At 45.6% G+C, this 12,387-nt stretch overlaps 1 protein-coding gene across 1 annotated transcript in view; it reads left to right on the top strand.

Annotated features, from left to right (window-relative positions):
• Positions 1 to 10,905, top strand: part of dscamb (Down syndrome cell adhesion molecule b) — a 161,231-nt gene extending 150,326 nt beyond the window's left edge. Inside the window, exons 30-33 of the mRNA XM_010889381.5 lie at positions 26 to 175; positions 2,070 to 2,270; positions 2,507 to 2,809; positions 9,614 to 10,905. Of these exons, the coding sequence (XP_010887683.4) occupies positions 26 to 175; positions 2,070 to 2,270; positions 2,507 to 2,809; positions 9,614 to 10,074 (1,115 nt within the window). The 3' untranslated portion in view covers positions 10,075 to 10,905. The remainder of the gene's footprint in view (positions 1 to 25; positions 176 to 2,069; positions 2,271 to 2,506; positions 2,810 to 9,613) is intronic.
• Positions 10,906 to 12,387: the final 1,482 nt, after the last annotated feature.

The raw sequence follows: 12,387 nt of genomic DNA, 5'->3' as shown, positions 1-12,387 counted from the left end.
TCCTTGGCGTTCTTCTGTCTCCCAGATGACCGGTCGACGGTGCTGCTGACTGATAATGACTTTGGAGAGACATCCAAACAGAAGTCATCCACTGTCACACATACAGTCCACTACCAGTCCCTGTCTCAGGCCACAGGCCCCTTGGTGGACGTGTCAGACGCCCGGCCTGGAACCAGTAAGAGCCTTATTTATTTTGGCCACCCAAATGTCACCTCTCGCCACCTTTATGCTGCTGTTCAGTAAGGAACCAGCCTAGAGTTAACTGAAGAAATAGGGATCATTGTGTTGTTGAGGTGAAATAAGGAAACGCTGTCAAGATATCGGTTTTCTGATATGGTTGCATTTAATCCAAGCATTCTACATCAGTCTGTCTTGGGTGCTTGGAACTGTATGCCAGTTCTCAAGTCAGAGTTTTGAAACTCTGGATATCCACACACCATGATCGAAATCCCGTTTAAGCATTGATTAGGATTTCAAGAAACATTCATGGTTTTGAGTCCACAGCCCAGAGCAGAAAAAGCCAAGGCTGTGACTGTTCATTGGTCTACAGAGGCTCCGCTATTGCTGAGAAGCCAATCTGATGAAAGGTGGAGAGGCTCCTGGCTCCACCTGACTGCTCACCTGATTGGGCTCATTGAAGCCGGCCAGGCACTGCAGTGGGGCTGAACTCTAACGGCCGACTCGGGCCGCAGAGTGGATGGCCAACACAGCCTAGTGCCCCAGCCCGCTGATGAAATCCACTCTGACCTACTACTGTTACCACTGCTATTCTTCTCTGGCATTTCCAGGCTGGATCTAATGGCTAACCGGCAATTCTTATTTGGTTCCATTGATGCATACCACAATGTCTGGGTCAAGCATAATATGAGAATAGTTTTGTCTTTGAAAATAGTATATCTTTCATGAAAGGGTGGATACCGTAAACCATAAACCATTCATTAACAGAAACCATAAACCCTTATCACCAGTTGGCCTAAATTATCATCAGGCAGGCAGTTGTATGGTCTCCAGAAATTGTAAACTAAAATGGCAGGAGAAAGTAGTGAGAGCATCACTCATTTTGACAGTCTAGCCTCAACGGTTTCCTAACATGGATCAGAGCCCAACACTGGCAAGAAGTAAACAACTCTCTTGATGCAGTATTCAAGACTTCTGCTTTCTATAGCAAGCTGACCTCTTCGAGTAAGTACCACTTCCCCATCCAAACCTACAGCTTCTTCACAACCAGGATGGAAAACCATAGGTGTGGAAAGATTATACAACCACATTTCAGAAATCTGTTATCCAAAAATATATATTATATATTATAACCTTTTCAAATTAAACTAATTTTAAAAGGAAGACCCAAAACAGTGTTGAAATCAAATGCAAACTGTTGCTTAAAGGAAACTCCATATTCCTGACCATGATCAAAACAACAAAAGCAGAATAGCAAATTAACTGGTTCTTTCAGGTCAGCCAGTCACTCCTTAAAACAACTGCCCTCCCAGCCTTCTTAGCTGCCCCAGAGCCGGTCCCAGAAATCCTAACATTGCAAGTGTACAAAGGAACAAAGCCCCTGTTCCGATGCTGTTCCACACAGAATCCAACACAAATGCTTGTATAATGCATCAAACCATATGATATGATATCCAGAACATATTCAGCAAGGGGAAAGAAAGCACAGTCTTGCCTGTCCTCTAACCTACCTCCCACTGTTGACCAACAATGGCCTCCAGTTGCTAACCTACCTCCCATTGTTGACCAACAATGGCCTGCTAACCTACCTCCCACTGTTGACCAACAATGGCCTCCAGTATGCCCCCAACACCGCAACTCACACCAGCTGCTGAGATGATGGCTTCTACCTGGATGAACTAAGACATAACAACCAACATAGACTGGAGACCGCATAGAATCTGACAGAAAGATAACCTTGTGGATTGTCTACGCAAACAGTCGTCCGGCACAACCCCCGTCACCACCTCTGACCTCTCTCCAAGGCTTCGATTCAAAATCAACACCTGGTGATGTCACACGTGCATGTACAGCCTGTTGTCACTGATGACCGTGGCCCTTTTACCCCCCAGACCCAACGGCGCGGCGCACCGCCAAAGCCGGCCCCACAGCCAGCAGGAGCCGCTACGCCAGCCAGTGGACCCTGAACCGACCCCAGCCTCCCACCTCCTCCCACACCCTTAGCACAGACTGGAGACTCCCCACTCCACGGGCTGCCGGCTCTGTGGACAAGGAGAGCGACAGCTACAGCGTCAGCCCGTCGCAGGACACAGGTACTGGACTGACCCTATGTTTCGCATACAACATTAGTCTGCAGCAGAGGGGCGACCACTACTACTGTACGTGGAAGGGTCAGACTCTGGATAACATGACTGTTAAGGGTATGTGTTATGCTATTTCCTACACATCTCAGGACATTTCAGCTCAATGCATGTACTATAATGGATGATGTCGTGTGTGTGTGTGTGTGTGTGTGTGTGTGCGCGTTTATGTGCGCGTTTATGTGCAGACCGTGCGCGGAGCAGCATGGTATCGACGGAGAGCGCGTCATCCACGTACGAAGAGCTGGCGCGGGCTTACGAGCACGCCAAGATGGAGGAGCACCTGCGACATGCTAAATTCACCATCACAGAGTGCTTCATCTCCGACACCTCCTCGGAGCAGATGACCGCAGGCACCAATGACTACACGGACAGCCTCACCTCCAGCACGCCGTCCGAGTCAGGCATCTGCAGGTTCACCGCCTCCCCGCCCAAGCCTCAGGACGTCAGCCGGGTGATGAACATGGCCGTGCCCAAGGCCCACAGGCCAGGTGAGGAGAACGAGGCGCTCATAGGACAAGCAGGCAGTCACACACAAACACACACACACACACCCAAACTGTACTATGAATTACTTTCCTCACTTTGGGCCCTGGCCATTAGAAACTTTCATTAGTAACTAGGCTTGGGCCTAGTGAAATTTCATAGCTTTCAATTAACACAGCTTATTACAAAAAGTGTATTGTGAAATAATAACAATGATCATGAGAATCACTTTCTCAGATTACAGCCCATGGCATAGATTACAAATGCTATTAAAACCCAGAAATACCCCTGTGAGAGTGCTTTAATCATCTTTAGTGCTACGCTGCAATGTCTGCACATGGAGGAGTTTTCTATCTGCCCATCTGTCGGTCTGTCAGTCCATCTGTCTGACACTCCTCTTCCAGACTGGCCTCGTTTGACCCACACCTCCCTATGGTATTGATTACACTGTCTGGCACAGCTTGTTGAGTGTGGACCAGACCAGACAGGCCAGATAAACATACATGGATCAGAGAAGAAAAAGTATATTCTTTCTTAAAAATACATGCGCACAAATACACACACAAACAGGCCGTTTAGCATTTAGCTAGTCCTGGCCTGCTTTGTTGTCAGTCTGGGGTGAAGACAAGTTCGGTGTCAGAGGTGTCTTGAGTCTGGTGCTGGGCCGGGGTGAGATGAGGCAGACAGGGTTTTGGGTATCGGAGCCAGGTCTTTAGTTTCTGCCCTTATTATGTATTGATGGTGCACACAGCTCCACACAGTCGTCAGCCAGCTGGAGGCTCCTTCAGCCGAGGGCAAGTAGAGGCTATCTGTCAAGCCAATCTAATGCCATTGTCTGTCAATACAAAACAGCACTTTACCGCCACAATGGAGAAGTTGGGCATGATATCACCCCTGTAGAGGCAGATCCTGTTGTCGCATAGTGCTTAAACCGGGGTCACTTTCCTAGAACAGGAGCTGGTGCGTGGCAGTGACGCAGACAACCTTTAGAGAACCGGTTGTAGATGGCAGTCTGGTGTGCTGTTATGCAGCTCTTTGGCTGCACACACACTCTGTTATTCACCTATGTTTAGTTTTTTATTCCCCCTGTCAGTTCACAGAGCAAGATATACAGTGGGGAGAACAAGTATTTGATACACTGCCGATTTTGCAGGTTTTCCCACTTACAAAGCATGTAGAAGTCTGTAATTTTTATAATAGGTACACTTCAACTGAGAGTGACGGAATCTAAAACAAAAATCCCGAAAATCACATCATATGATTTTTAAGTAATTAATTTGCATTTCCTGGTGCCACGTGCACTGATCTAGTAGAACCTCGGATTCAGGAGGAACAGTGTGGTTTTCGTCCAGGCCGTGGAACACTGGACCAGCTCTATACCCTCTACAGGGTGATGGAGGGTTCATGGGAGTTTGCCCAACCAATCCACATGTGTTTTGTGGATTTGGAGAAGGCATTCAACTGTGTCCCTCGTGGCATCCTGTGGAGGGTGCTTCGGGAATATGGGGTCCTGGGTCCTTTGCTAAGGGCGGTCAGGTCCCTGTACGACCGAAGCAGGAGCTTGGTCCGCATTGCCGGCAGTAAGTCAGACTTGTTCCCTGTGCGTGTTGGACTCAGGCAGGGCTGCCCTTTGTCACCGGTTCTGTTCGTAATTTTTATGGACAGAATTTCTAGGCGCAGCCAGGGGCCGGAGGGTGTCAGGTTTGGGGACCACACGATTTCGTCTCTGCTCTTTGCGGATGATGTTGTCGTGTTGGCCCCTTCAAGCCAGGACCTTCAGCATGCACTTGGACGGTTTGCAGCCGAGTGTGAAGCGGTGGGGATGAAAATCAATACCTCCAAATCCGAGGCCATGGTCCTCAGTCAGAAAAGGGTGTCTTGCCCACTTCAGGTTGGTGGAGAGTGCCTGCCTCAAGTGGATGAGTTTAAGTATCTAGGGGTCCTGTTCACGAGTGAGGGAAGGATGGAACGGGAGATTGACAGACGGATCGGTGCAGCTTCTGCAGAAATGCGGTCGATGTATCGGTCTGTCGTGGTGAAGAAAGAGCTGAGCCGTAAGGCGAAGCTCTCGATTTACCGGTCAATCTACGTTCCTACTCTCACCTATGGTCATGAGCTTTGGGTCATGACCGAAAGGACAAGATCCCGGATACAGGCGGCCGAAATGAGCTTTCTCCGCAGGGTGGCTGGGCGATCCCTTAGAGATAGGGTGAGAAGCTCGGTCACCCGGGAGGAGCTCAGAGTAGAGCCGCTGCTCCTCCACATCGAGAGGGGTCAGCTGAGGTGGCTTGGGCATCTATTTCGGATGCCTCCGGAACGCCTTCCTGGGAAGGTGTTCCGGTCCCTTCCCACCGGGAGGAGACCCCGGGGAAGACCTAGGACACGCTGGAGGGACTATGTCTCACGGCTGGCCTGGGAACGCCTCGGTGTCCCCCCGGAAGAGCTGGAGGAAGTGTCTGGGGAGACGGAAGTCTGGGCATCCCTGCTTAGACTGCTGCCCCCGCGACCCGGCCCCCGGATAAGCAGAAGATGATGGATGGATGGAATTTGCATTTCTTTGCATGACATAAGTATTTGATACATCAGAAAAGCAGAACTTAGTATTTGGTACAGAAACCTTTGTTTGCAATTACAGAGATCATACGTTTCCTGTAGTTCTTGACCAGGTTTGCACACACTGCAGCAGGGATTTTGGCCCACTCCTCCATACAGATCTTCTCCAGATCCTTCAGGTTTCGGGGCTGTCGCTGGGCAATATGGACTTTCAGCTCCCTCTAAAGATTTTCTAATGGGTCCAGGTTTGGAGACTGGCTAGGCCACTCCAGGACCTTGAGATGCTTCTTACGGAGCCACTCCTTAGTTGCCCTTGCTGTGTGTTTTGGGTCGTTGTCATGCTGGAAGACCCAGCCACGACCCATCTTCAATGCTCTTACTGAGGGAAGGAGGTTGTTGGCCAAGATCTCGCGATACATGGCCCCATTCATCCTCCCCTCAATACGGTGCAGTCGTCCTGTCCCCTTTGCAGAAAAGCATCCCCAAAGAATGATGTTTCCACCTCCATGCTTTACGGTTGGGATTGTGTTCTTGGGGTTGTACTCATCCTTCTTCTTCCTCCAAACACGGCGAGTGGAGTTTAGACCAAAAAGCTCTATTTTTGTCTCATCAGACCACATGACCTTCTCCCATTCCTCCTCTGTATCATCCAGATGTTCATTGGCAAACTTCAGACGGGCCTGGACATGCGCTGGTTTGAGCAGGGGTGCTTGCGTGTGCTGCAGGATTTTAATCTATGATGGCGTAGTGTGTTACTAATGGTTTTCTGTGAGACTATGGTCCCAGCTCTCTTCAGGTCATTGACCAGGTCCTGCTGTGTAGTTCTGGGCTGATCCCTCACCTTCCTCATGATCATTGATGCCCCACGAGGTGAGATCTTGCATGGAGCCCCAGACCGAGGGAGATTGACCGTCATCTTGAACTTCTTCCATTTTCTAATAATTGTGCCAACAGTTGTTGCCTTCTCACCAAGCTGCTTGCCTACTGTCCTGTAGCCCATCCCAGCCTTGTGCAGGTCTACAATTTTATCCCTGATGTCCTTACACAGCTCTCTGGTCTTGGCCATTGTGGAGAGGTTGGAGTCTGTTTGATTGAGTGTGTGGACAGGTGTCTTTTATACAGGTAACGAGTTCAAACAGGTGTAGTTAATACAGGTAATGAGTAGAGAACAGGAGGGCTTCTTCAAGAAAAACGAACAGGTCTGTGAGAGCCGAAATTCTTACTGGTTGGTAGGTGATCAAATACTTATGTCAAGCAATAAAATGCAAATTCATGATTTAAAAATCAAATGTGATTTTCTGGATCATTTTTTTAGATTCCATCTCTCACAGCTGAAGTGTACCTATGATAACGTGCTTTGTAAGCAGGAAAACCTGCAAAATCGGCAGTGTATCAAATACTCCCCACTGTATATTCAGTGTAAAAGGTTCTGTACATGGCGATGCCGGCACACCAAAGTGATGTTCAGGCTAGATGTCTGTGTCTCTGTCTGCCTGACTGATTTTGGCCCACTGCATCCTATTTGCTCAGTTCTGCAGGAGTTCTCTTTTCCCTCAGTTGACACACTGACCTCATCTGTCTGTCACATAGTGACATAGGGGCTGGGACATCCCTCTCCTCTATTCATTTGACAAGTGTCAAACACAGTCACGCACAAACCCACACAACGGAAGCTGATACAGTAAGTCAACCTGGGTTAATGAGTTTGACATTGACACAATATGTAGAATTTGACAAGCTTAATGTATGCATGCTTGTGATCCAAGTCTATGTGATCCTTTGGGGACACAAATTCCACACAAAAATAGTAAGACATTACACATTGCTGCCCGCCAAGGTTTTTAGCAGGTCCCCACTAGCAAAAAAGCAATTTCCTGCTTAGTGCTTAATTTAAGGGGAAAATGTACAGTGAGGCATAGTGTTAGAATTGGAGTAACAATACATTTTAGGCATTACGGTTAGAGATCGGCATAAGGGTTAGGTTACATTTAGGCATTCAGGTTACATTCAGGTTAAGATTAGTTTAACGTTAGGCGTTAGCGTTAGGTTTAGGTTTGTGGCTAAGGGATAGAGAGAAACATGTATTTCTGGGTCCTTACAAGGATAGAAAAATAAATGTGTGTTTGTCATTGAGGCAAGAAACACTGGGTAAACATCATTGTGATGTCTTTTAAAACAGTCTGTCCTGTACAGTTACTGTGGGGAGCCAATTGCAGAGAATGCTGTTGAGTGTCTCAGCTCAGAGACATTTACTTAAACCCTGTTTATATGATTCAGTGGTCAAAATGTGATGGGTTACAGATTACAGAACATGAGAACAATTCCTTATACAGCAGCACAGGTCGACTTGAGGACACCGAATGTTAGAACAGCTACATACATCATCATCCTCCCCCACCCCACCCAGGATTTAATTGCATGGCTGGGAATCACTATTGTCTAGTAGAGACAAGTTGTACCATTACCCACGCCCTGCAATATACAGGCTGATGGATTTCAGTTAAATAAATTCCTAATGAGCACCCAAAGAAAATCTTGAATCTATATTTAATTAAATTAAAACGTCACCATTCATCATCTTTACTGGTTTTAATAAAGCCTGCTATATACACAGTAAATTATGCATGCTCCCTTGTGAACTCTAGGCCTCACCAAAATCACATAATGCTGAATACTAGATGCTGTACAGCACCTAGCCCTTTGAACCTCCTCTGTGTCTTGTGGTGGTTTTGATGCCGGAGATCGTGGTGGTAGTGGACAGTGATTTGTCATTCAAGCCTGCTGATCTATATGGCCCATGAAATATTAATGTTTAAAACATCTGTTAGAGCGGTAATAGAACAGTACATGTCTCCACACCACTCCTACTTAAGTGTAAAATCATTAGTCTCTGGCTATTGGACACTCTATTTGTGATGAGCTAATTTAAGTTAACTACTGTATGTGACTTAATCAATCGAAGAGATATGTATCATTATAGGCTGAACACATTCCAGTAATTTAATCTCTGCAAGGGGAAAGCACTGCAGTGCAATTAGCTAAATGTACACTTGGGTCATGTCACCGGCTTGGTTTTTTCTAGCTAATGCATGATAAATAAACATCTGTTTCTAAATTAGATTTGAACCACTGTGCTTCAGTTAAGTCTAGACACGTATATGGAGAAGTTTAGTTTATAGTTAGATTTTTTTACATATTTATATCTGTACCTTTCAAAGAAATGGTTCAAGAAAAAATTTGCAAACATTTATTTTAAAAAGCATTTAGTCAGGAATGGCCTTGTTTTCGATTATGCCTGCAACTCTATAAAGTAACTTTAACAAAATAGCATAGCCGTTCAGACAGGAAACCTGAGTGCTCATTGGTCAGCTGATGCCTAGGATCCCTTCTATCACAATATCAGATGAAACACTGACTGTTTAATCATCAGTATCAACGTGAACCCACCCACCACCCCTGCCTCCACCTGTTTGGTTCTGTGTTGCCTTCGGATCGTACTTTCCTCATTGCCTATGGGGATTGCTGTTAATGATATTATGGTGTTGATATTGTTATTAGTCATATTATATACATGATCATGTGATGGCAGTAAGTTACCCCAGAGGGGCAGAACCTAACACCAAGACCTGTATAAAATGATCGCTGTGCGTGTTTATAATAGATGGTTAAACTAAAGTTTTTTGACTGAACTGCCATGAATTTGATGCCAAAAAGTAAAAATGTAACACAAATGTAAGTGTTTTATTATATATGTACGTACAGTACATACTGCATTATATAGATTATATACAATATATATTATCTACAATATTGAATATTTTGTATAGTAGTTGTGGCCACACATAGGGACAGTAATCATCTGGCATAAACAAATACAATATATATTGCATAAAACCTTTGAAAGATATACAAATTCTGGTAATAATTTCAGAATAATATCCCCTCCTTTTGCAACCCAAAATATGACAAATCAAGGCGTCAGTATCAAATGATGAGTAATCCATTACTCATCCATCCAAATCATGACAGATGAAATCTTTGTCCTTCTGACCAATGTCATAGCATGAATTATATTACATTATCATTCAACTGACTATTCCAAATAGCCTGGCAGAATGTTCCTTATGAAAAGACCCCTATGGTATAGAAACCCAGCAACAGGAAGCCAAAGGATAACGTTGACATTGACGATGGTCTTCCTGTTGGAGTATGTGTAGTGTATCCCTCTAACTTGCCTCTCTTGCCTCATCCTGCAGGAGGAGAGCTGGTGCACCTGCCCCCGTACCTGCGTATGGACTTCCTGCTAAACCGCGGCTCTGCCTCGGGAGGCCGGGGGAACGGAGGAAGGGAAGGTGGAGGGGTGGATGGCGGGGCTTTGGGCCAGGCGTGTCTGGAGCCCCAGAAGAGCCGCACTCTGAAGCGGCCCCCGCTCCTGGAGCCCACACCTATGGAGGTGCCTACGTCTGTTGAGGTGCAGCAGTGGCAGCCAGGGACTGCCTCCACACTGCCTCAGCGTGACCCCGGCGGCCGTGACCCCGCCGGCCGTGACCCCGCTGGCCGTGACCCCGCCGGCCGTGACCCCGCCGGCCGTGACCCCACAGATCTTGCCCAGGCGCAGGCCGCCAAGCTCAGCAGCTCACAGGAATCCCTGCTAGACTCCAGAGGACACCTAAAACAGAGCAACAACCCCTACGCAAAGTCCTACACACTGGTATAACACACGGAGTGCCGTTAAACACTCCAGTACTGAGACTGTATGCTATACTACAGCACTGCAGAGAGAGAGATTTCACAGGGCGATGATGATGACGGGACACTTCAACGACCACTTAAGTTGTATATATATATTTCTGACTCCAAGTGGATGCGTTACTTTAATTCTTTCTTCCCTTTCTTTCTTCCTTCTTTCTTTTCTTCTTTCTTTCCTTCTTTCTTTCTTTCTTTCTTCTCTTTTGTCTCTCTTTTCCTACTGCTTTCTTTTGTTCTTTCTCCTTTTCCTCTTCTCCTGAGTTTTATTTTCTACTTGAATATTCTTTTATTCTAAATTACACCATATGAAGATTGCCAAAATACTTTATTTAAATTTGACAGAGAAAAATACTATTGAATTTATATCAAGGATAATTATAGTCATTATTATTATATATAAAAATTGGAAAATGTTGAAAAACAAGAAGAGGAGGAGCACTCTCCAGGAGGAAATAGCTTTCTTCATTTCAGATTTTTTTTTTATGTCGCAGTGTGATCAAATCAATGATTGAGTAGCCAACAGTTTACTAACAACAAGAGCAGCCAAGGACATGAATGGAGCTGAACCTGGCTTTCCATGCCATCTACACAATCTACTCAGATTGTTACTACGTTTTTCAACCTTTCCAGTGACTGCATGGGGACTGATCTATGACAATTATAGGAAGTACTGGAAAATTCAAAAGAGAATTTTGTCACACCATGACAATTATACAATGTGAATATATATAAAGAGATCACTTTTATTTGTGGATATTCCAGGGGAAATGATTTGGTTAATAAAGTCCTTAGTCATGTTTGCACACATCTGGGTTTGATTTAAGATCTGCTTCCTCCCTTTCTTTCCTTTCACCCACTACATGTGTGTTGTGTAACACAAGAGCCCTTCACTATGGATACATGGGCCATCATTGATCTGAGGTATACATGATAAATGACTGAGCAGGTCACCCGGATTGGGTTCCTTGTAGCGTATTAGCAAGTAGAATGCTGACAGGTTATGGGCATCACTTGCCCCTCTCCAACCTGAGGAGTATCTGATTCTGGTGAACCCTTCACCCTTCTACTGCTGAGGGCTCACAGGTTAAATAGGTACGATTTATCTACAGTAGCGATGGTAGTGATTCGTCGCCTGAAACCCCATATCTAATGTTAACAAGGTTAAGGATATTGATCGTCCTAGCTGTCATCGTGGGGGACGTTGTAACCCTTATTTCACAGAGAGAGAAAAGGAAGTGATGGGAAATGATTGGGGGGTTTGTCTTATTCCATAATTCTGGCTCATCAAAGTACTTTTTGTGTTGCAAAGGGCTCTTTTGAGCTAATGGCTACATGGATTTCACTGGCTCAGAGTTTTCACCGTCCAACAGATGGCGCTGTGTAATCATTCAACGCAGCATCACAGACAAATGGGCTGTTGGTTGTGCTGTATGCAGGGCTGTACAGCAGGCACATTTTGAGAATAATTCAGAGAAACTTCAAGGGCAGGACAGGAACGTGCTCTAGTTTATTCTGCTGTTTGGAGCGTCGCTAGACTCAGAAGCAGATTCATTATTCATCGCACTTCAACACAGCGTCCCGGATCAGGTTAATGTTGTAACACTGATCCCCCTTGCCAGTGTATGGAGGACTGTACGCACACATACACACAGAGTAGTGTAACAGAGGGGGGCTTTCTGTATACTGTATACTCAATCCACACTCTATGTACCACTGTAGTTGAGTCAGGGAAATCCCTCTTCTAATGTGCCCACGAACATGCAGCTTTACACAGTAAATTGCATATTCCTACTGCTATCACATGTACCTGGGGAGAAGGTTATACTTTCTTTACATGGTCACTCTCATAAGCTATGGGATGAGGAGTAGAAGATTCAGATTAAATCAGATTTGAGATGTACACGACAACATTCCCCACTGGGAGAGATTCACACCTTTCATCAGATCACCTGCGTCCAAATGTAAATCGAAGAACTGCGTCCAAATGTAAAATGAAGTTGCTTCTGAAAGGTATTGAGCTTACCAATTAGCTCAAGTGTTAATCAGTTGATGGAAGAAGCACTGTGTACAACAAACAAACATAGAGGTTTCATGGCATTTAATACAGGCTGAAATGCTGAAGCTTAAAAAAAATCTACTGACATTCACTTTTAATCCTAGACTTGGCTTAATCTGTGTCTGCACCTGCCCTGTGTCAGGGTGATTCAGTGGGTGTGGTGCTGCTGTGTCAGGTTCAGCCGGTTTGTAATAGACCACCATAGACCACCTTGTGAAAAAGTGC

Source organism: Esox lucius, chromosome 1, assembly GCF_011004845.1.
Source record: "Esox lucius isolate fEsoLuc1 chromosome 1, fEsoLuc1.pri, whole genome shotgun sequence".
In the NCBI taxonomy this organism is placed as follows: Eukaryota; Metazoa; Chordata; class Actinopteri; order Esociformes; family Esocidae; genus Esox; species Esox lucius.
This window is presented reverse-complemented; position numbering and strand designations above follow the sequence as displayed.